Source organism: Macaca thibetana, chromosome 15, assembly GCF_024542745.1.
Source record: "Macaca thibetana thibetana isolate TM-01 chromosome 15, ASM2454274v1, whole genome shotgun sequence".
Classification (NCBI taxonomy): Eukaryota; Metazoa; Chordata; class Mammalia; order Primates; family Cercopithecidae; genus Macaca; species Macaca thibetana.
Window position 1 is genome coordinate 2,575,623 of NC_065592.1, and position 23,880 is coordinate 2,599,502.

General features: G+C 44.1%; 1 protein-coding gene across 5 annotated transcripts in view; it reads right to left on the minus strand.

Moving 5' to 3' along the window:
• CAMSAP1 (calmodulin regulated spectrin associated protein 1) overlaps positions 1 to 23,880 on the minus strand; it is a 103,064-nt gene that overhangs the window by 25,413 nt on the left and 53,771 nt on the right. For all 5 annotated transcript variants that reach the window (XM_050759709.1, XM_050759708.1, XM_050759710.1 and 2 more), the window contains 2 exons: positions 19,788 to 19,927; positions 19,604 to 19,700 (listed from right to left, as the gene is read on the minus strand). In XM_050759709.1, coding sequence (XP_050615666.1) covers positions 19,604 to 19,700; positions 19,788 to 19,927 — 237 coding nt within the window. The remainder of the gene's footprint in view (positions 1 to 19,603; positions 19,701 to 19,787; positions 19,928 to 23,880) is intronic.

The window sequence follows — 23,880 nt, forward strand, 5'->3', positions numbered from 1 at the left end:
CCCCCGAAGCACGTATAATCAAATTGTCAAAGACAAAAAGAATTCTGAAAGCAGCAAGAGAAAAGTGATTCATCACATACATGGGAACCCTCATTAGACTATCAGTAGATTTCTCAGCAGAAACCTTCAGGCCAGAAAGAAACGGGATGATATATTCAAAATGCTGAAAGGAAGGGAAAAAACCCTTCCTTTCAGATGGGTGTTCAGATATCATGTTCCAAGAACATTACATCTGGCGAAGCAATACTTCAGAAACACGGAAAAAAAAAACATTCCCAGACAAACAAAAGTTGAGGGAGTTCATCACCACTGCACCTGCCTTCCAAGAATGACTAAAAGGAATTCTTCATACTGAATCAAAAGAACACTAAATAGCAACACAAAAGCATAAAAAATATGAAACTTACTGGTCAAGGGACATATACAGACACAAACACAATACTGTATTACCCTAACAGTGGTAGATACATCACTTTTAATTCCATTATAAAAGTTAAAAGAGGCCAGGCACAGTGGCCCATGCCTGTAATCCCAACACTTTGGGAGGCTGAGGTGGGAAGAGCACTTGAGCTCAGGAGTTCCAGACTAGCCTGGGCAAGACAGCAAGACCTCATCTCTACTAAAAAAAAAAAAAAAAAAAAAAAAAGTAGCTAGGCGTGGTGGCACAAGCCTGTAGTCCCAGCTACTTGGGAGGCTGAAGTGGGAGGATTGCTTGAGCCCAGGAGTCTGAGGTTACAGTGAGCAATGATCAAGCCACTGCACTTCAGTCCAGCCTGGGCAACAGAGTAAGACCTTGTCCTAAAGAAGAAAAAAAGGTAAAAGACAAAAATATTTAAAACAACAATAAATTGACCAGGCATGGTGGCTCACACCTGTAACACCAGTACTTTGGGAGGCTGAAGCAGGTGGATCACCTGAGTTCGGGAGTTCAAGACCAGCGTGGCCACGTGGTGAAACCCTATGTCTACTGAAAATACAAAAATTAGCCGGGCGTGGTGGCAGATACCTGTAGTCCCAGCTACTGAGGAGGCTGAGGCAGGAGAATCACTTGAACCTGGAGGCGGAGGTTGCAGTGAGCTGAGATTGTGCCCCTGCATTCCAGCCTGGGTGAGAGTGAGAATCTGTCATTCATAAATAAATAAATAAATAAATAAATAAATAAATAAATAAATAACAAGTTATGTTAACGATTACATAAATAGCTGTGAATGGTGGCATTAACTGCACACCATGTAGAAGGGGGAGGTAAAAGCTGAGAGGTCTAGCATATAAGTGAAGGTGAGTTGCCATCATAAAACAGACAACTGTATTTTATGTAAGTCCCAGGTAATGACTATGGAAGTTACACAAAAGGAAAAGAGAAGGGAAAACAAAGACCATTAAACACAAAAACAACAACAAAACACAAATGAAGACAGCAAGAGACAAAGACATGCAAAAGAACTGTTAGATAGACAAAACAGTTAACAAAATGGAAAAAGGAAATCCTTTCCTATCAATAATTACTTCGAATAAAAACGGATTCAACTCACTAATCAAAAGATAGAGAGCAGCTAAATGATTCAACAGTATACTGCCTCCAGGAAACTCACTTTTGAGTGAAGAACACATACAGGCTGAAAGTGACGGGATGAAAAGATATTCCATGTGTAAGAATGGTAACCCAAAGAAAGCAGGAATGGCTATACTTATCTCAGACAAAACAGACTTTAAGTCAAAAACTGTCTCTAGAGACAAAAAAGTCGTTACGTCATGACAAAGGGTCAATTCAACAGAAAGCTGTAACAACTGTAAGTATCTGTGTTCCCACATCAGACCCAAATATATAAAGCAATACTGACAGATCTCAAAGGAGAAACAAATACAGTAATAGCAGAAGGCTTCAACACCCCACTTTAAATAATGGATGGAATACCCAGACAGGAAATTTAACAGTGACAAAAACAAAGAACAGAAGGCTTACACAGTGCTCCAGACTAAACGACCTCACAGAGACACACACACTTTTCACCCAACGGCAGCAGAAGACGTATTTTTCTCAAGCGCACGTGGCCCGTTCTCCAGCACAGATCACACGTTAGGTCATAAAACCAGTCATAAAAAATTTAAGAAGATCAAAATCATGTCACGTATCTTTTCCAACCACAACGGAATGAACCTAAAATTAATTACAGCAAGAAGGCCGGGCGCAGGGGCTCACACCTATAATCCCAGCACTTTGGGAGGCTGAGGCGGGTAGATCACTGGAGGTCAGGAGTTCAAGACCAGCTTGGCCAACACGTTGAAAACGCTGTCTTGGCCGGCGCAGTGGCTCACGCCTGTAATCCCAGCACTTTGGGAGGCTGAAGTGAGAGGACTGCTTGAGGCCAGGAGTTCAAGACAAATCTGGCCAACATAGTGAGATTCCATCTCTCTTTTTTTAATTTAAAAAAAAAAGGAATTCTGTAGCAATCAACACCTCCATTAACAAAGAAGCAGGACTTTAAATAACAACCTAACTTCATACCTCAAGGACTAGGAAAGGAAGAACAAACTAAGCTCAAAGTTAGCAGAAGGAAGGAAATAATAAAGACCAGAGCAGAAATAGATCAAACAGAGAAAAACAATAGAAAAAAATCAACAAAACTAAGTTGGTGAAGATAAAATCGACTAATGAAGAAAAAGAAGACTCAAAATCAGAAATAAAAAAGGAGATATAATAGATGCCTCAGAAATAAAAATGATTACAAGGGCCTATTACAAACACTTACATGCCAACGAACTGAATAACGCAGAAGAAGCGGATAACTCTCTAGAAATATACAATCTATGAAGACTGAGCAAAGAAGAGATCTAAAGCCCCAACAGATAGTAATAAAGAGATCGAAGCAAGATCTAAAGCCCCAACAGATAGTAATAAACAAAGAGATCGAAGCAAGATCTAAAGCCCCAACAGATAGTAATAAACAAAGAGATCGAAGCAAGATCTAAAGCCCAAACAGATAGTAATAAACAAAGAGATCGAAGCAAGATCTAAAGCCCAAACAGATAGTAATAAACAAAGAGATCGAAGCAAGATCTAAAGCCCAAACAGATAGTAATAAATAGATTGAAGCAATAATCACAAACCTCCCAACAAAGAAAAAGCCCAGGACCAGATGGCTTCACTACTGAATTCTACCAATTCTTCTTAAATCCTTCCAAAAAAGAGAAAACGCTTTGAAACTCATTTTATGAAGACAGCATCACCCTGATACCAAAGGCAGACACAGACACCAGAAGGAAAGAAAACTACAGGCCAATATCTCTGATTAACACAGATGTAAAAATCCTCAATAAAATACTAACAAACCAAATTCAACATTACATCAAAAGATTATACGCCATGATTAAGTGGAATTCCTCCCTGGAATGTCAGGTTGGTTCAACACAGGCAAATCAATGCAGAACACATTAACAGAATTACAGATGAAACCACAAGATCATCTCAATGGTATGCAGAAAAAGCATCTGACAAAGTTCAACATCTATTCATGATTTACAAGAAACAACTCTACACGAAACAGTTATAGAATGAGCTTACCTCCTCACAATAAAAACCACTTATGAAAACCCCACAGTCAGTACCATAATAAATGGGGGAAAACTGAAAGTTTTTCCTCTAAGATCTGGAACAAGACAAGCATGCCCACTCTTACCTCTTCTGTTCAACACAGTACTGGGAATTCTAGTCAGATAAATTAGTCAAAATAAATAAATAAATAAATTAGAAAGAAAAAAGGAAATCCAAATTGGAAAGGAAGAAATAAAATTGTTTCACTGCAGATCCAAGGTCCTATACACAGAAAACTCTAAAGGCTCCATAAAATAAGTGTTAGAGCTAATCAACAAATTCAGTCAAGTTGCAGGATACAAAATCAACATTAAAAAAAAATTGTAGCATTTCTATACACTAACAATTGACTATCTAAAAAAGAAATCAAGAAAACAATCCAATTTTTAATAGCATCAAAAAGAACAAACACTTAGGAATAAATATAACCAATGACTAAAAGATCTGTACACTGAAAACAATAAAACACTGATGAAAGAAACTGAAGACAACAAAATTAGTGTAAAGATATCCCATATTCATGGATTGAAGTAATATTGTCAAAATGTCCATACTACCAAAAATGACCTACAAATTCACTGCAATCCCTATCAAAATCCCAATGGCATTTTCCACCAAAACAGAAAAACAAACCTAAAATCTGTATGGAACCACAAAAGACCCAAAATAGCCACAGTAATCTTGAGAAAGAACAACAAAGGTAGAAACATCACACTTCCTGATTTCAAATTATACTACGAAGCTATAGTAAAACAGTATCATACTGGCATAAAAACAGACACAAGCCAAAGAAACAGAATTGAGATATATGGTTAACTAATCTTTGACAAAGGTGCCAAAAATACACCATGGGGAAAGGATAGTAGTACCTCCAATAAATGTTGTTGGGAAAACTGGATAACCAGATGTAGAAGAATGAAACTGGACCTTTATTTCACACCATATACAAAAATCAACTCAAAATGGACTGAAGACTTAAACTAAGAGTAATTAATTTAATTAAGACCTCAAACTGTAAAACTCTAGAGAAACAAGCTCCTTGACATTAGCCTTGGCAATTATTTGATTATCACACCAAAAGCACAACTAATGAAAACAAAAATAAACCACAGGAACGACACCAAATGAAAAAGGTTCTGCAAAGCAAAGGAAACAAACAAAACGAAATGGCAGCCCACAGACTGAGAAACTATTTACAAACAGTATGGCTGATAAGGGGTTAGCATCCAAAATACATAAGTAACTCAACTCAACAGCAAAAATACAAATAACCCAAATAAAAAACAGGCTAAGGTCTTAAATAGGCATTTTTTCCAAAGAAGACATACAGGCGGCCGATAGGTATGTGAAAAGCTGCTCAACATGACCAATCATCAGGGAATGCAAATCAAAACCACAATAAGGCATCACTCACGCCTGTCAGGATGGCTATTATCAAAAAGACAGGAGATGAGTATTGAGGAGAATGTGGAGAAAAAGTGAACCTTTGTATACTGTTGGTGGGAACACAAATTGGCATAGCCATTCTGAAAAACATATGGAGGTTACTCAAAAAACTGAAAATAGAATTACCATATGATCCAGCAATCCCTCTTCTGGGTATATATCCAGGAAATGAAATCAATGTCGCTAAGAGTTATCCGCACTCCCATGTTTACTGCAGCACAACTCATGATTGCCCAGATACATAATCAATCCGTTTGTCAACAGATGAATAAAGAAATTGTGCTATACAGAGACATACCATGGAATATTACTCAACCTCAAAAAAGAAGGAAGTCTTGTCATTTGTGACAACACAAATGGACCTGGAAGATACTATGTACAGTAAATAAGCCAGACACAGAAAGAAAAATACTGCTTGATCACAAGTGTATGTGGAATCTAAAAAGTAGAACTTAAGCAGAGAAGTGTTTGCCAGGGGCTGGAGGGTGAGGGGAATAAGGAGATGATGGTCAAAGGGTACCAGGTTTCCATTTTAAGGTGAGTAAGGCAGCATGGGAATATAGTTAGCAGTACTGTGTTGTATACTTGAAATCTGCTGAGAGATTGTAAGTGTTCTCACCACATACAAAGGTAACTATGTGAAGAGATGGACGTTAACTAGCTTGACTGTGGTAACCAGTTCACTTTGTATACGTGTATCAAAACATCATGCTGTACACCTTAAATATATACACTTTTAATCTTCAATAGGACCTGTCCCATCTTCCCTCCCGGTCACCAGGCCTATAACCAGGGTGATATCCAACAAAGCCCTTGCCTGGGAGAAAAGGGCCACACACCCACCCACCCTGTGGAGTTGCGGGGTGTAGCCAGCCAGTTTCAGCAGCCAGGGGAGGCTGTGAGGTGCTGGACTCAGGGCCTCTGTCAAGGGAGCGGGTTGAGGAAGAATGTGTCCATTTGGGAGGACCCCTGAGCACAGGATTCGGCAGGAACGGAGTGATGATGGCCCTTACCAAGTAAAGGAGAAGTACCGTAACTGCCACGGGACAGCAGAGGAGGGGCCAGGACCCCCCGCACCCCCCAACACACACACACACAGCAGAAGCATGGGGAGCGTGCCCGTCAGAAGGGTACCCACAGCAGCACCAGGCAGCCCTGCGGTCGCCCCTTTCAGTACACCAGGGCTGTCTGAAGCAATGATTGGATTGGTGGGGAAGCAATCACTGTGGCAAGAGGGAGACAGAGTTCCAAAGTGAGAGGCTTCACGGAGGTATCAGAAACCAGGTGGCCGCAGTGACTATGGTGAATGGCAAGGCTGGAGGGGCAGCCATGGGGCCTGGTCAGCAGAGTCACAGAATTGAGAACTGTTTCACTAGGCACAAAATGCAGAGCCAACAAGGGCACTGGTGTGCTTATCCCATGAGAAGAAACCAAGAAAGGATGACTGGATGCTAAGGGCCGCTGCACCCCCACTGGAATTCAGTATGCCATGCTGGATGGATCCCAGTTACACCCTAGTGGCATAAAAATTATTTTGATGGCCGGGCGCGGTGGCTCACGCCTGTAATCCCAGCACTTTGGGAGGCCAGGGTGGGCATATCACCTGAGGTCAGGAGTTCTAGCCAGCCTGGCCAACATGGTGAAACCCTGTCTCTACTAAAAAATGCAAAAATTAGCCAGGTGTGGTAGTGTGCACCTGTAATCCCAGCTACTCAGCAGGCTGAGGCAGGAGAATCACTTGAACCCAGGAGGTGGAGGTTGCAGTGAGCTGAGATCATGCCACTTCTCTCCAGCCTGGGCGACAAAGCAAGACCCTGTCTAAAAAAGAAAAATAAAAAAATTATTTTGACATTTGCTATCCAACAGACTCAAAAAACAGCTTTTTCAGAGCTTCTCTTATCTGACCAGGGGCAGAAACTTCGGAAGGAGAGGTGCCAAAATCCCCTCTGGGGCAGACTTCCTGCCCAAAAGTACCCAGAAAGCCCATGTGCATCTACAGACACACGTCACCACGTCCCTTTACCCATTCGGCAGCCACACATCGCCACGTACCTTCTACCCTGTTCTACAGAGACACACGTCACCATGTACCTTCTACCCTGTTCTACAGACACACTTCACCACGTCCCTTTACCCATTCCGCAGCCACACATCGCCACGTACCTTCTACCCTGTTCTACAGACACACGTCACCACGTCCCTTTACCCATTCCACAGCCACATCGCCACGTACCTTCTACCCTGTTCTACAGACACACGTCACCACGTCCCTTTACCCATTCCACAGCCACATTGCCACGTACCTTCTACCCTGTTCTACAGACACACGTCACCATGTACCTTCTACCCTGTTCTACAGACACACGTCACCATGTACCTTCTACCCTGTTCTACAGACACACGTCACCATGTACCTTCTACCCTGTTCTACAGACACACATCACCACACACTTTCTACTGGTTCTACAGAAACATGTCATCATGCACTTTCTACCCATTCTACAGACACACATCATCACGCACTTTCTACTCCGTTCTACAGACACACATCATCACTCACTTTCTACCCCATTCTACAGATACACGTCATCACGCACTTTCTACCCCATTCTACAGACACACGTCATCATGCACTTTCTACCCGTTCTACAGCCACACATCAACATGCACTTTCTACCCATTCTACAGCCACACATCAACCTGCACCTTCTACCCATTCTACAGACACACATTCTATAGACACACATCAAGCACTTTCTGCCCGTTCCACAGACACACGTCATCACACACTTTCTACCATTCTGTAGCCACACGTCACCACGTACCTTCTCCCCGTTCTACAGACACACGTCACCACGCACTTTCTACCCATTCTGCAGAGACATGTCACCACACACTTTATATCCATTCTGCAGACACACATCACCACGCACTTTCTACCCTGTTCTACAGACACAAATTGTCATGCACTTTCTACCCCATTCTACAGACACACATCATCACGCACTTTCTACCCCGTTCTGCAGACACACATCACCACACACTTTCTACCCGTTCTGCAGACACACATCACCACGCACTTTCTACCCTGTTCTACAGACACAAATTGTCATGCACTTTCTACCCCATTCTTTTTTTTTTTTTTTTTTTTTTTTTGAGACGGAGTCTCGCTCTGTCGCCCAGGCTGGAGTGCAGTGCGCGACACACTGCAAGCTCCGCCTCCCGGGTTCACGCCATTCTCCTGCCTCAGCCTCCCGAGTAGCTGGGACTACAGGCGCCCACAACCGCGCCCGGCTAATTTTTTGTATTTTTAGTAGAGACGGGGTTTCACCGTGATCTCGATCTCCTGACCTTGTGATCCGCCCGCCTCGGCCTCCCAAAGTGCTGGGATTACAGGCGTGAGCCACCGCGCCCGGCCTCTCTACCCCATTCTTAAGACACACATCATCACACACTTTCTACCCGTTCTGCAGACACACATCACCACACACTTTCTACTCAGTTCGGCTCCCTTCGGTTCTGCTACCCTACGAACCTATCTGCCTTTCCTGAGGAAACTGATTTGTCCTTCCCATACAAGCTTCTTCTCTCCCTGCCTCTCCCTGCTGACGCAGGGTGTATGAGTCCCTATTTCCAGTTATTCAGCAAGTCACTGCTTCTGTGCCTGCCACATGCATATGAATAGCTGTGAGACTGTTTGTGTCTGTATTTCCTCCCAACAATGCCGTCTCTGGGACCAGCAACACTAAGGTGAGCATGCATGGCAATGGTTCCCCAGTCATTCCCAGAGGGACCACCAGCTACGTTCACAGATGAGTATGCACTGGGAAAGGGAGGGGACATCACACCCCACGGCCTTACAGGTATCAGTGAAGGGAGAACACGCCACAGGAGCTCTGGCAAGTCAGGTGGGAGAGCACGACGCAAGATTCTGGGACTCTAGAGCCACAGAGAATCACGTGACATTAACAACAGCCCCTGATGTGCACAGGGCACTGCACGCCTGCTGACAGTGTGTTCAGAACTGCCCATCACAAGCTGGGTTCTGCCACTCACTCCAGGGCATAAGGCCAAGTGCACCTGCAAGACGGGGTTGTGCCTTGGGACCGAGCCTGCAAGAGCCGCCACCAGGGAACCAGCAGCCCACCAAACTCCTCTCTACAGCCACACAAGGGCCCCTGACGACCACAGATGGAAAAGGGGAAAGCCTGGGCACAGTTAACAGTGGGTCAACTGGGAATGCAGACAAACTCTGCTATCAGCCACTCTCAGGCCAGGACAACAGGCACACACATGAAGCAGCTAGAGGTAGGCAGGTATGGAGACTAAGAGCACAGACTACTACCTGCCAAGACCAGTGCTGACTCCTAATATGGCACCGCCCTTGAGAAGACCAGCCAATCACTTGACAGCAAGGTAACTACAATAGACCCCTTGCAGCCTGGAAGGGCCAGCAATTCACTTTTCCAAGAGCAGACCTGCATTCTGCATCTGAGTGTTGGCTTCTCCTGGCCATAGGGCTTCAGCAGGCACCACTACCCAACAGCTGGCAGTAGGACCCACTGCACAGGGCCCCACGTAATACTGTATCAGACCAGAGACACTCCCCAGCCTCAGAGGTACAGAGCGGGCCCAGGACTACTAGGCCCCCCTCCCCGGCTATGTCTCATCCCAGAGTGAACTGGAGCTACAGCTGCTTCCTAGCACTCCTGACTCCTCATTCCTAAGGACCAGCAGGCAAGAAGAGAAGCCCCGCAGGAAGAACGGGGCTCCAGCCACGACTCACGATGGGGTCCGATGGGAAGAGGCCTTTCCCACCAGGCAGAACAGGTGAAACTGCTCTGTAAGCAGCAGGAAAAATAAGACTTCCTTTTTTTTTTTTTTTTTTTTTTGAGACGGAGTCTCGCTCTGCCGCCCAGGCTGAAGTGCAGTGGCCGGATCTCAGCTCACTGCAAGCTCCGCCTCCCGGGTTCTCACCATTCTCCTGCCTCAGCCTCCCGAGTAGCTGGGACTACAGGCGCCGCCACCTCACCCGGCTAGTTTTTTGTATTTTTTAGTAGAGACGGGGTTTCACCGTGTCAGCCAGGATGGTCTCGATCTCCTGACCTCGTGATTCGCCCGTCTCGGCCTCCCAAAGTGCTGGGATTACAGGCTTGAGCCACCGCGCCCGGCCAAGACTTCCTTCTTAAGCTGGACACTATAATGAAAAAGGTGAAGAAAGCAGGAGGAAGGTGGCTGGCAAGATCAAACAGCTCAATCTGCAGCTCCCAGCAAGACCAACACAGAAGACGAGTGATTTCTCCATTTCTAGCTGAGGTACCCGGCTTATTTCACTGGGGCTGATTAGACAGTAGGTGCAGCCCATCGAGGGCAAAGCCGAAGCAGGGTGGGGAATCACTTCACCCAGGAAGCACAGTGGGTCGGGGAACTCCCTCCTCCAGCCAAGGGAAGCTGTGAGGAATGGTGCATTCTGGTCCAAATACTATGCTTTTCCCACAGTCTTCGCAACCCGCAGACCAGGAGATTCCCTCAGGTGCCTACACCACCAGGGCCCTGGGTTTCCAGCACAAAACTGAGCAGTCATTCGGGCAGACACCGAGCTAGCTGCAGGAGTTTTTTTTCATACCCCAGTGGCACCTGGAAAGTCAGCGAGGCAGAACTGTTCACTCCCCTGGAAAGGGTGCTGAAGCCAGGGAGCCAAGTGGTCTAGCTCAGTGGATCCAACCCCCACAGAGCCCAGCAAGCTAAGATCCACTAGCTTGAAATTCTCGCTGCCAGTACAGCAGTCTGAAGTCTACCCGGGGTGCTCGAGCTTGGTGGGAGGAGGGACGTCCACCATTACTGAGGATTGAGTAGGCGGTTTTTCCCCCACAGTGTAAACAAAGCCTCCAGGAAGTTCTAACTGGGTGGAGCCCTCCACATCTCGGCAAAGCCGCTATAGCCAGACTGCCTCTCTAGATTCCTCCTCTCTGAGCAGGGCATCTCTGAAAGAAAGGCAGCAGCCCCAGTCAGGGGCTTATACATAAAACTCCCATCTCCCTGGGACAGAGCACCTGGGGGAAGAGGCGGCTATGGGTGCAGCCTCAGCAGACTTAAACATCACTGCCTGCCGGCTCTGAAGAGAGCAGTAGATCTCCCAGCACAGCACTGGGGCTCTGCTAAGGGACAGACTGCCTCAAGTAGGTCCCTGATCCCCGTGCCTCTTGACTAGGAGACACCTCCCATCGGGGGTCAACAGACACCTCATACAGGAGAGCTCCAGCTGACACCTGAAGGGTACCCTTCTGGGATGAAGCTTCCAGAGGGAGGAACAGGCAGCAATCTTTGCTGTTCTGCAGCCTCTGCTGGTGATACCCAGGAAAACAGGGTTTGGAGTGGACCTCCAGCAAACTGCAGCAGACCTGCAGCAAAGGGACCTGACTTTTAGAAGGAAAACTAACAAACGGAAAGGAATAGCATCAACATCAACAAAAAGGACGTCCACACAAAAACCCCATCCGAAGGTCACCATCAAAAAACAAAGACAGGCCGGGCGCGGTGGCTCAAGCCTGTAATCCCAGCACTTTGGGAGGCCGAGACGGGTGGATCAGGAGGTCAGGAGATCGAGACCATCCTGGCTAACACAGTGAAACCCCGTCTCTACTAAAAAATACAAAAAAAAAACTAGCCGGGCGAGGTGGCAGACGCCTGTAGTCCCAGCTACTCGGGAGGGTGAGGCAGGAGAATGGCATAAACCCGGGAGGCGGAGCTTGCAGTGAGCTGAGATCTGGCCACTGCACTCCAGCCTGGGCCACAGAGCGAGACTCCGTCTCAAAAAAAAAAAAAAAAAAAAAAAAAAAAAACCAAAGACAGATAAATCCACAAAGATGAGAAATAACCAGTGCAAAAAGGTTGAAAATTCCAAAAACCAGAATACCTCTTCTCCTCCAAAGGATCACAACTCCTTGCCAGCAAGGGAACAAAGCTGGACAAAGAATGTGTTTGACGAATTGACAGAAGTAGGCTTCAGAAGGTGGGTTATAACAAACTCCTCTGAGCTAAAGAAACATGTTCTAACTTAATGCAAGGAAGCTAAGAACCTTGAAATAAGGTTAGAGGGATTGTTAACTAGAATAACCAGTCTAGAGAAGAACATAAATGACCTGATGGAGTTGAAAACCACAGCACGAGAACTTCATGTAGCATACACAATTATCAATAGCCGAATTGATCAAGCAGAAGAAAGGATAGATTGAAGATCAACTTAATGAAATAAGGCATGAAGACAAGATTAGAGAAAAAAGAATGAAAAGGAACAAACAAAGCCTCCAAGAAATATGGGACTATGTGAAAAGACCAAACCTACATTTGACTGATGTACCTGAAAGTGACGGGGAGAATGAACCAAGTTGGAAAACACACTTCAGGATATTATCCAGGAGAATTTCCCCAACTTAGCAAGACAGGCCAACATTCAAATTCAGGAAATACAGAGACCACCACAAAGATACTCCTCGAGAAGAGCAACCCCAAGACACATAATCTTCAGATTCACCAAGGTTGAAATGAAGGAAAGAACGTTAAGGGCAGCCAGAGAGAAAGGTCGGGTTACCCACAAAGGGACACCCATCAGACAAACAGTAGATCTCTCTGCAGATACCCTAAAAGACAGAAGAGAGTGAGGGCCAATATTCAACATACTTAAAGAACATAATTTTCAACTCAGAATTTCATATCCAGCCAAACTAAGCTTCATAAGCGAAGGAGAAATAAAATCCTTTACAGAGAAGCAAATACTGAGAGATTTTGTCACCTCCAGGCCTTACAAGAGCTCCTAAAGGAAGCACTAAACATGGAAAGGAAAAACCGGTACCAGCCACTGCAAAAACATCCCAAACTGTAAAGACCATCGACACTATCTATGAATAAACTGCATCAACTAACAGGCAAAATAACCAGCTAGCATCATAATGACAGGATTGAATTCACACATAACAATATTAACCTTAAATGTAAATGGGCTAAATGCCCCAATTAAAAGACACAGACTGGGCTGGGCGTGGTGGCTCACACCTGTAATCCCAGCACCTTGGGAGGCTGTGGCAGGTGAATCACCTGAGGTTGGGAGTTCAAGACCAGCCTGACCAACATGGAGAAACCCCATCTCTACTAAAAATACAAAATTAGCCAGGCATGGTGGCACATGCCTATAATCCCAGCTACTTGGGAGGCTGAGGCAGGAGAATCACTTGAACCCAGGAGGCGGAGGCTGCAGTGAGCCAAGATCACGCCATTGCACTCCAGCCTGGGAAACAAGAGCAAAACTCCATCTCAAAAAATAAATAAATAAAAAGACAGATTGCAAATTGGGTAAAGAGTCAAGACCCATCAGTATGCTGTATTCCGGAGATCCATCTCATGTACAAAGATACACAAAAACTCAAAATAAAGGGATGAAGGAATATTTACCACGCAAATGGAAAGCAAAACAAAGGCAAGAGGTGCAATCCTAGTCTCTGATAAAACAGACTTTAAACCAACTAAGATCAAAAAAGACGAAGAAGGGTATTACATAATGGTAAAGGGATCAATGCAACAAGAAGAGCTAACTATCCTAAATATATATGCACCCAATACAGGAGCACCCAGATTCATAAAGCAAGTTCTTAGAGACCTAGAAAGAGACTTAGACTGCCACACAATAATAGTGGGAGACTTTAACACCCCACTGTCAATACTAGACAAATCAACGAGACAGAAAATTAACAATGATATTCAGGACTTGAACTCAGTTCTGGACCAAGCAGATCTAATAGACATCTACAGAACTCTCCACCCCAAATCAACAGAATATACATTCTTCTCAGCACCACACAGCACTTATTCTAAAATTGACCACGTAATTGGAAGTAAAACACTCCTCAGCAAATGCCAAAGAACGGAAATCATAACGAACAGTCTCTCAGACCACGGTGCAATCAAATTAGAACTCAGGATGAAGAAACTCACTCAAAACTGCACAACTACATGGAAATCGAACAACCTGCTTCTGAATGACTACTGAGTAAATAACTAAATTAAGGCAGAAACAAAGAAGTTCTTTGAAACAAATGAGAACAAAGAGATAATGTACCAGAATCTCTGGGACACAGCTAAAGCAGTGTTTAGAGGGAAATTTATAGCACTAAATGCCCATATCAGAAAGCTGGAAAGATCTGAAATCGACACCCAAACATCACAATTGAAAGAACCAGAGAAGCGAGAGCAAAGAAATTCAAAAGCTAGCAGAAGACAAGAAATAACTAGGATCAGAGCAGAACTGAAGGAGATAGAGACATGAAAAACCCTTAAAAAATGCAATGAATCCAGGAGCTGGTTTTTTGAATTAACAAACCAGACTGCTAGCCACACTAATGAAGAAGAAAAGAGAGAAGAGTCAAATAGACACAAAAAAAAATGATAAAGGGGATATGACCATTGATCCCACAGAAATACAAACTACCATCAGAGAATACTACAAACACCTCAGTGCAAATAAACTAGAAAATCTAGAAAAAAACGGATAAATTCCTGGACACATATACCCTCCCAAGACTAAACCAGAAAAAGTCAAATCCCTGAAAAGACCAATAACAAGTTCTGAAATTAAGGCAGTAATTAATAGCCTACCAACCGAAAAAAGCCCAGGAACAGACGGATTCACAGCCGAATTCTACCAGAGGTACAAAGAGGAGCTGGTACCATTCCTTCTGAAACTATTCCAAACGATAGAAAAAGAGGAAATCCTTCCTAACTCATTTTATGAGGCCAGCATCATCCTGATGCCAAACCCCGGCAGAGACACAACAACAAAAAAGAAAATTTCAGGCCAGTATCTCTGATGAACATCGATGCAAAAATCCTCAATAAAATACTGGCAAACCGAAATCCAGCAGCACATCAGAAATCTTATCCACCACGATCAAGTTGGCTTCATCCCTGATGCAGGGCTGGTTCAACATACACAAATCAATAAATGTAATCCATCACATAAACAGAGCCAATGACAAAAACCACATGATTATCTGGATAGATGCAGAAAAGGTCTTCAATAAAATTCAACACCACTTCATGCTAAAAACTCTCAATAAACTAGGTATTGATGGAACATATCTCAAAATAGTAAGAACTATTTATGACGAACCCAGAGCCAACATCATACTGAATGGGCAAAAGCTGGAAGTATTCCCTTTGAAAACTGGTACCAGACAAGGAATGCCCTCTCTCACCACTCCTATTCAACACAGTATTGGAAGTTCTGGCCAGGGCAATCAGGCAAGAGAAAGAAATAAAGGGTATTCAGATAGGAAGAGAGGAAGTCAAGCCTCTGTTTGCAGATGACATGATCGTATATTTAGAAAACCCCATCGTCTCAACCCAAAATCTCCTTAAGCTGATAAGCAACTTCAGCAAGTCTCAGGATACAAAAATCAACGTGCAAAAATCACAAGCATTCCTATACACCAATAACAGATGAACAGAGAGCCAAATCATGAGTGAACTCCCATTCGCAACTGCTACAAAGAAAATAAAACACCTAGGAATACAACTTACAAGGGATGTGAAGGACCTATCAAGGAGAACTACAAACCACTGCTCAAGGAAATAAGAGAGGACACAAACAAATGGAAAAACATTCCATGCTCATGGATAGGAAGAACCAATATCGTGAAAATGTCTATACTGCCCAAAGTAATTTACAGATTCAATGCTATCCCCATCAAGCTACCATTGACTTTCTTCACAGAATTAGAAAAAACTACTTTAAATGTCATATGGAACCAAAAGAGAGCCCTCATAGCCAAGACAATCCTAAGGAAAAAGAACAAAGCTGGAAGCATCACACTACCTGACTTCAAACTATACTACAAGGCTACAGTAACCAAAACAGCATGGTACTGGTACCAAAACAGATATATAGACCAATGTAACAGAACAGAGGCCTCAGAAATAATGCCACACATCTACAACCATCTGATCTTTGACAAATCTGACAAAAACAAGCAACGGGGAAAGGATTCCCTATTTAATAAATGGTGTTGGGAAAACTGGCTAGCCATATGCAGAAAACTGATACTGGATCCCTTCCTTACAGCTTATACAAAAATTAAGTCAAGATGGATTAAAAACTTAATTAAACATAAGACCTAAAACCATAAAAAACCTAGAAGAAAACCTAGGCAATACCATTCAGGACACAGGCATGGGCAAAGACTTCAAGACTAAAACATCAAAAACAATGGCAACAAAAGCCAAAATTGACAAATGAATCTAATTAAACTAAAGAGCTTCTGCACAGCAAAAGAAACTATCATCAGAGTGAACAGGCAACCTACAGAATGGGAGAAAATTTTTGCAATCTATCCATCTGACAAAGGGCTAACACCCAGAATCTACAAGGAACTTAAAACAAATCTACAAAAACAAACAAACAAACAAACAACCCCATCAAAAAGTGGGCAAAGGATCTGAATAGACACTTCTCAAAAGAAGACGATTATGCGGCCAACGAACATAGGAAAAAACTTCATCATCACTGGTCATTAGAGAAATGAAAATCAAAACCACAATGAGATACCATCTCATGCCAGTTAGAAAGGCGATATTAAAAAGTCAGGAAACAACAGGTGCTGGAGAGGATGTGGAGAAATAGGAACACTTTTACACTGTTGGTGGGAGTGTAAATTAGTTCAACCATTGTGGAAGACACTGTGGCGATTCCTCAAGAATCTAGAAACTGAAATACCATTTGACCCAGCAATCTCATTACTGGGTATATACCCAAAGGATTATAAATCATCCTACTATAAAGACACATGCACACGTATGTTTACTGCAGCACTATTCATAATGGCAAAGACTTGGAACCAACCTAAATGCCCATCTGGATAAAGAAAATGTGGCACATACACACCATGGAATACTATGCAGCCACAAAAAAAAAAGGATGAGTTCATGCCCTTTGCAGGGACATGGATGAAGCTGGAAACCATCATTCTCAGCAAACTAACACAGGAACTGACAACCAAACACCGCATGTTCTCACTCATAAGTGGGAGTTGAACAATGAGAACACATGGACACAGGGAGGGGAACATCACACACCGGGGCCTGTGAAGGGGTGGCGGGGGCTAGGAGAGGGAGAGCATTAGGAAAAATACCTAATGTAGGTGATGGGTTGATGGATGCAGCAAACCACCATGGCACATGTATACCTATGCAACCAACCTGCAGGTTCCACACAAGTATCCCAGAACAGGGGAGGGGAGGGAAAGAGGGGAAGAGAGGAGGGGGGAGGGGGAAGGGAGGGGAGGCAGAGGAGGGGAGGAGTGAAGGGAAGCCAGAGAGGATGGAGCAGTGGAGACGGTGCGGCAGTCATGAAGGCATCAAACGAGGAAAGCCTATTCTACCTTAAATGCAAGAAGGATAGAAACTAATCTGAAAAGAGGAGTTAGCAATAGCCTTGACTTAGGGCTAACCTCAATGAAAATGAAGGAAGCAAGTTTAACAGCACTACAGTGTTTCTTGCTATAAGATGGAATTGTTAAGGCAGAAGAAGAGTTGGGAAGGAAAGTTAGTCCAGGGATGAAAAATTAGTTCAAGGTCACCCATGAGGAAATGAGGTGACTTAAAAACATTCTAACAGCAAGGTAACCCAGTTCTAAGCTTTTTGCCATTACTCTTTCTTACTGTAAAATAGCACGCGCGCACACACACACAGAGAGAGAGAGAGAGAGAGAGAGAGAGAGAGAGAAACTGCATAACACATACACAGAGCTTAACAAATAATTATAAAGCAAAATCCAGGTAACCACCACTTGGGTCCAGAAGAGAGAAAGTCACCAGTCTGCCAAGAGCACCCAACATGCCCAATTAACCACTGCTTTTTACCCCCCTACACACACACACGCACACACACGCGTGCACGTGCACGCACACACACACGCACATACACACCCCCTGGAAAACACAGTGGAGCTCTGCCTACTCTCCAGCCTGTCCATGTGATTCTGTGCCTTCATTATCAGGAGAATCTTCCTTGCAGCTGCTCGTGGCTGTGGCTCACACATGCCCAGTGCTGTATAGCATCTTGTGGCATGGACATAGAACAATGCACCCCTCTGACTGCAGAGGCACATTTGGGAGCTTCTTTTTAGCTATTATGAGCAGAGCTGCTCTGAGCATCCTTTCCCTGTGTCCTGACGCACAAGTACCAAGTTTCCCTGGGGATACACCAGAGGAATGGGCTTGCTGAGCCAAAGGGCAGACAACCCACAGGACTGGGTAACACACTCAACAGCTTCAGAGGCTGCTCCAAAGAACACTCTTGCCAGCAGTGGTGAAAGATGCACTCTCAGACACTATCCCATACCTGGTCCCGTTCTACCATTTTGCCACAAATAGATCGGGAGGATACATACACACACAGATGCTCCTCAGCTTACAGTGTGGTAATGACCCAATAAACCCATCGTAAAACGAAAATATCGGTGAGTAGAAAACACACTGAATACACTTAACCTAGCAAACATCATGGCTTAGCCTAGGCGCCTTCAGTGTGCTCAGAACACTGACATTAGCCTACAGCCAGGAGAAATCTAACACACAGCCTGTTTTAGAATAAAGTGCTGAATATCTCGTGTAATTTACTGAATGCTGTACTGACAGTGAAAAACAAAATGCTTGTAGGACACGGGAAGCAGGGTTTCCACTGAACACGCATCGCTTTTGGACCACTGTGAAGCTGAAAAATCTTAAGCATTATAAGCTGCAGGCCGTCTGGGTGTCATCTTTAATTTGCATATCCTTGATGAGTGATGCTAAGCAGCGTTTCATAAATCAGTTAGGCACATGGGGTCCCACTCTCATCAAGTGTTTGTTCTTTTGCCTTTTTTTTCTGTTGGTTCTTTTTTCTTATTGCTATGAGCGAGCTCTTTATATATTCTGGATCCTAGCTCTTTACTACATGCACTGCAAGTACCTTTTCCCCCTCTATGGTTATTAATAGTTGGGTTTTTTTTTTAATTATCTTTATCATCTTTCAAGGAAAAGAAGGTCCAAACTTTAACGTGGCTGAATTTGCAATCTTTTCCTTTGTGGCTAATACTTTCATATTCTTTGTAAGAAATAATTTCTTAATCCAAGGTTATAAAGATATTCTTCTATACTATCTTCTTAAAACTTTCCAGATTGTCAAGCCTGGCAGATTATTTTAATCTGTAGTAAACAGATTTTTTTTCAGTTTGTTCATTCTGGCGGTGAGAACAGCCATCCTGGAACTTTTAGAGTTGTGCAATTTTTAGAGCTGTGATTCGTAACTGAATAGTTCATCAAAATCACTTAGAAAGTCTTTCCCCAAACTCTCAGGCCCATCCCTGGGATTCTGACTGCACAGGGCAAGGCAAGGCCCAGGGCTGTACAGCTGTACAGAGCTCTTCCAAGAACTCTGCTGTGCGAGAAACAAGGACCCACTGGAGAGCACTTTCGGATACTCTATCTGGGCTCGCAAGGAAGCCGCTGCCAACCTGAGGAATGTCTGTCACTCACCGTCTTTCAGCTCCTGAACATCCCTGGGCTGAACAAAATCTGGCTTGACATTCTCAAACCACCAAAAGAGCTCCGCAATAAAAACCATAACATTCGGCTAAAAGACAAAAACAAAAACCAAAGTATGGTAAGTAGTTTATCCACACACGGTTTTAAAACTGCATGCCAAATAATTCGTTATTACCTTCAACACTAAGGGCGCATACAGCATATCTTCCAAGGTGAGATAAAAACATTTATTAAGATATTCATTGGAGAATTCTCTCAGAAGCCGAATATTATACAGACTGTCAGCCATCGACGTTACCTCCTTTAAGCATATATCTAATAGACGAAAAGAAAATCACAATTTATTATAAAGGTATTCTGCTTCAAAAGAGAGAGAGAGAGAGAGGGAGAAGCATTCTGAACTGAAAACCATTTTATATAAAGGTAGTAACGAAGGTAATGACATTGAGAAATGTAGGGAGTATAGGATGTATAACAAGGAACACTAAGTATAAAAAGAAAACACTCAAGACAAGTCCAGGAACCTCTCAAGTCTGAATTTGATGGTGAACATCCAGAAAGCATAATAGAAATCGCTCAGATCTCAAGAGTGGGCGTCCAAAACAAACAGCAACAATCACCTTTCGGTTTACAGCAGAGCCCCTGCTGCATGTAGCCAGTAAATGTTGAGCCAAGTTTCTTCCACCCATCAAAACCCTCTGTTTCCGTGTTTGTAAAGGGCAGGGGGAAGGGAAATGAATAAAAATGTAAAGCATCAAGCTCATCCACGCCCACTCAGTGATAACACAGGAATGTGACTAATCACAAAGATCAAGGACGATGCATAGCCCAAGTCTCCTTCCAGGAAGAGGTGGAGACTGGTGGCTATAAGCATCTGCAGGGCAACTTTCCACTGCACACGACTTTGCAGACCCTCCATGGAGGAAGCGCCAGTATGGGCAACAAGTCACAGGACCAAAGAGAACGCCCCTCCCCAGTCTCGGCACCCTGGTGTGGACTCGGGCGGCCCTCCGATAAAGAGCCCTGCGGAGAGCAGGGTGCAGCTCAGGACTCCCTGGGAAGTGACTTGACTTTATTTTGCTTGTAAATATATACATAGTGGAAAAAAAAATTTTTTCAGAAATAACTTTTTACATAAATTTTATTTCTAAGGAAAAAACCATTTTCAAGGCTTTAGAAGTGTGCACAAACTGGACCCACAGCATCCAGTCATTCATGAATTCTGTCCTCCTCAGTCACCTAAGCAGATTCATTCTCAAAAGAAACCTTTAAAGCGGAGGAAGTGCGCACACTTACACCGCTAAGCATGTTTCCTTTGCTGCGGTTCTGACCATCAAATGTTAACGTCTTATGGGCTTCAGATCTTTTCTTTTAGACATAAAACAGCCGACATCATCTCCATCTCCAAAGGGAACCACTCTCCGAACGCTGCCGCGAACCCTTCCCACTCCTCCTGAGTATTCTACACTGTCTGCATCCACAAGTAACACAGTGTTGTCTCAGCCTTGAGAAACTTACATTAATGGTACCAAGCTATGCCTTATTTTAGCAGCCAGTTTTTCCCCCAAAACTCATGATGTTTGCAAACAGATCTATATTGCTATGGGGAGATTTCTGTCATTCATCTTGACCGCTATGTGGTCCTCCATGATTTCTCACGATTATGACAAATGCTGCCATCACAAAGTTTACGTGTGCTGTCTATGCGTGTACAGACGGGTGTTGCCCAGGCACACTCCGAGAGGGTACTCACTGGGCCATGAGCTAGGCATGCCCTCCTGCGTCACCTCGCAGCGCCCTTCTGCATGGTTGTGCCTCGCTCCAGTCCCATCAACGGCACTCCACAGCTTGTCCCTTCCCACCTGCACCTCAGAATGACCGACCTGTCCATGTCTGCCAGGTGGAGGGCGTGAGCACCTCCTTCTCAAAGAGCATGCCTCTGACGACTGGTGTGTTTTACTTCTTCATGGTTACTGGCCATGAAGGGTCCTCTCCTGTGGGCCCTGTCCATATCGGCCTTGGGCTGTGCATCTTTTTCTTACCGATTCTGGAATCCTTTCTGGATTGTGATTACGAAAGGACTGGGTGACAGTCCTTCATCAGGCCACATGTGCTGCAAATATTTTCAATGGGTACAGTTTTTCATTTCGTTTATGATGTGCTTTTGTCACAGGAAAGTTTTACATTTTAATATGGTTGCATTTAACAATCTTTTCTATTTGTGCTTTTTATAATTTCGGCAATCCATCTCTACACGAATATCATAAGAGTATTTTCCTTTATCTTCTCAAAATTCTTAACTTTTACTTCTCAGGTTCGCATCTTTACTCCGAGGAAGGGATGTTTCTGGCTCGGGTGGGGTGGGGTTTTACGGCACTTTCCCACAGAGACGTCAATGCCGCCATGTGCTTGGCCAGCCAGGGTGGCTCCCCTCGGTGAGGCCACCTCAAAGGCACCAGATTCCTTGCAAAGCATCTCTTTTCTCGGTTCTACATGTGGTTCATTCATCTGGTCCACGTGACTGTCCCGGAACCAAAACCACACTGTTTTTGGTAATGTCAAGTTAAGCAAAACTTGGTATTTTTAGGGCACATACCCCGCACATTCTTATTCTACAAAACTACTCAGCTAAAATCTGGGACAATTTAAGCAACAAAATAAAAATGAAAGTAATGAATTATGACCTACTGAATAAAGTAAGATCCATGATGCCATCCGGATATAAACAAATACATGAATAAAGAAGCAAGCAAGCGGGGCAAATGCTGACAAGACGGGAAGACACACTGAGGCTGGAAGCCATCCACAGGTGGAGACCAGCAGGTGAGAATCTGATGAGAAACATGATATTCATAGTCCAAAGCCTCTCCCCACAAATTACTAATGCATTCTAAAGCAAAAACAGCAAGCTTAGAAGCGGGGAAGGCCAGCACATGCCACCTGCACCAAGGGGTGAAGCTAGAGTCACCAACACGGAGATGTCCCAGTACTATGCCCCTGAGGTGACACGCTGGGAGGACACACCGCAAGGAAATTCCAGACAAACACACCAAGGGCCACTACTCACAACCTTACTCTTCGAAAACATCAAGAGTCAAGAGAGGTAAAGGCTGGAAACGACTCCAGATGAAGGGAAACTATGAGGGGATGCTGGGCCAAGCAGGTGCTCCTGGGTAGCTGAGCGAGTCTGGACCAGGCTGGGGATCTGTGTGCCAACGTTAGCTTTCCCAACTTTTGCTGTGTTACTCTCAAATGGTTGAGAGAGAGAAAGAATAACACAATCCAAGAGAATTTCTGCATTGCCTTGTTAATATCTGTGAAGACAAAAGTATTCACTGGACTGGCAACAAGTTTTCAGAACAATCTGGAGAAAATACAAGTTTTAATACGGACTGGGGATCTAAGAACACTTGTTTTAGTCTTCTCCCAAGAGAAATACAAAAGCGTATGGATTTTCCTCGCCTCTTTTCTGCTGCACTCACTCCCAAGTGCCTCCCAGTTCTCACATGACAAGAGAATGCTCATACGGAGTGGGCACTGAAGTGCAGGCAGGGGTACAGGGCAGCCCTGGCTACAGCTCCCGCTACCTGCCCCCTGCCAGGCTTGGAGAACCCGCTCTGTCAGGACACAAAGGCACTGCTGCTCCTGGGCCTTCACTGGAACTGCACCTGCCACGGGTGGGGTCAAAAGTCTATGAGGTCTCATCACGTCCCTACAAGGCCCAGAGCCACCATCAGAAGGGGGCGGTGACTGCCCACAAGTCACTGCCACAGAAATGTGTTCAATTTGTTCTAACATTTTACATAGGATTTTCAATCTATACGAACATAGAAAGCCAGCCTAGAATCTCCTCTCATAGTCTACTTGGTGTCAGGGAATAATCCCCCGCTTTCGGGCCACTCCATCTTTTCCTATTATCTAGTACAGGGGACATAACACAGGAGCTGACAATTCCTTGAGAGTCTGGGAAATGCCCCAGGAAGAAGCTGGTCCCTGTGGATGCATTTGTTGACTCCTGAGTCCGTTTTCTTTGTAGTTATAGGTCTATTTAGACTGCCCACCACTTTTGGCTTCAAAGAAGATTGCCCATTTTGTCTAACATTTCAAACACATATGGCACACAAATATTCTCAGTATTTTTATTTTAGTAGCTGCTATACATGTATTCTTGATCAATCTTTCCAGATTATCTATTTTGTTAATTCTTTAAAACAATAAGCTTTTAGTTTTACATATTCTCTAGAACTTTGGAATTTTTTCTACTTTAT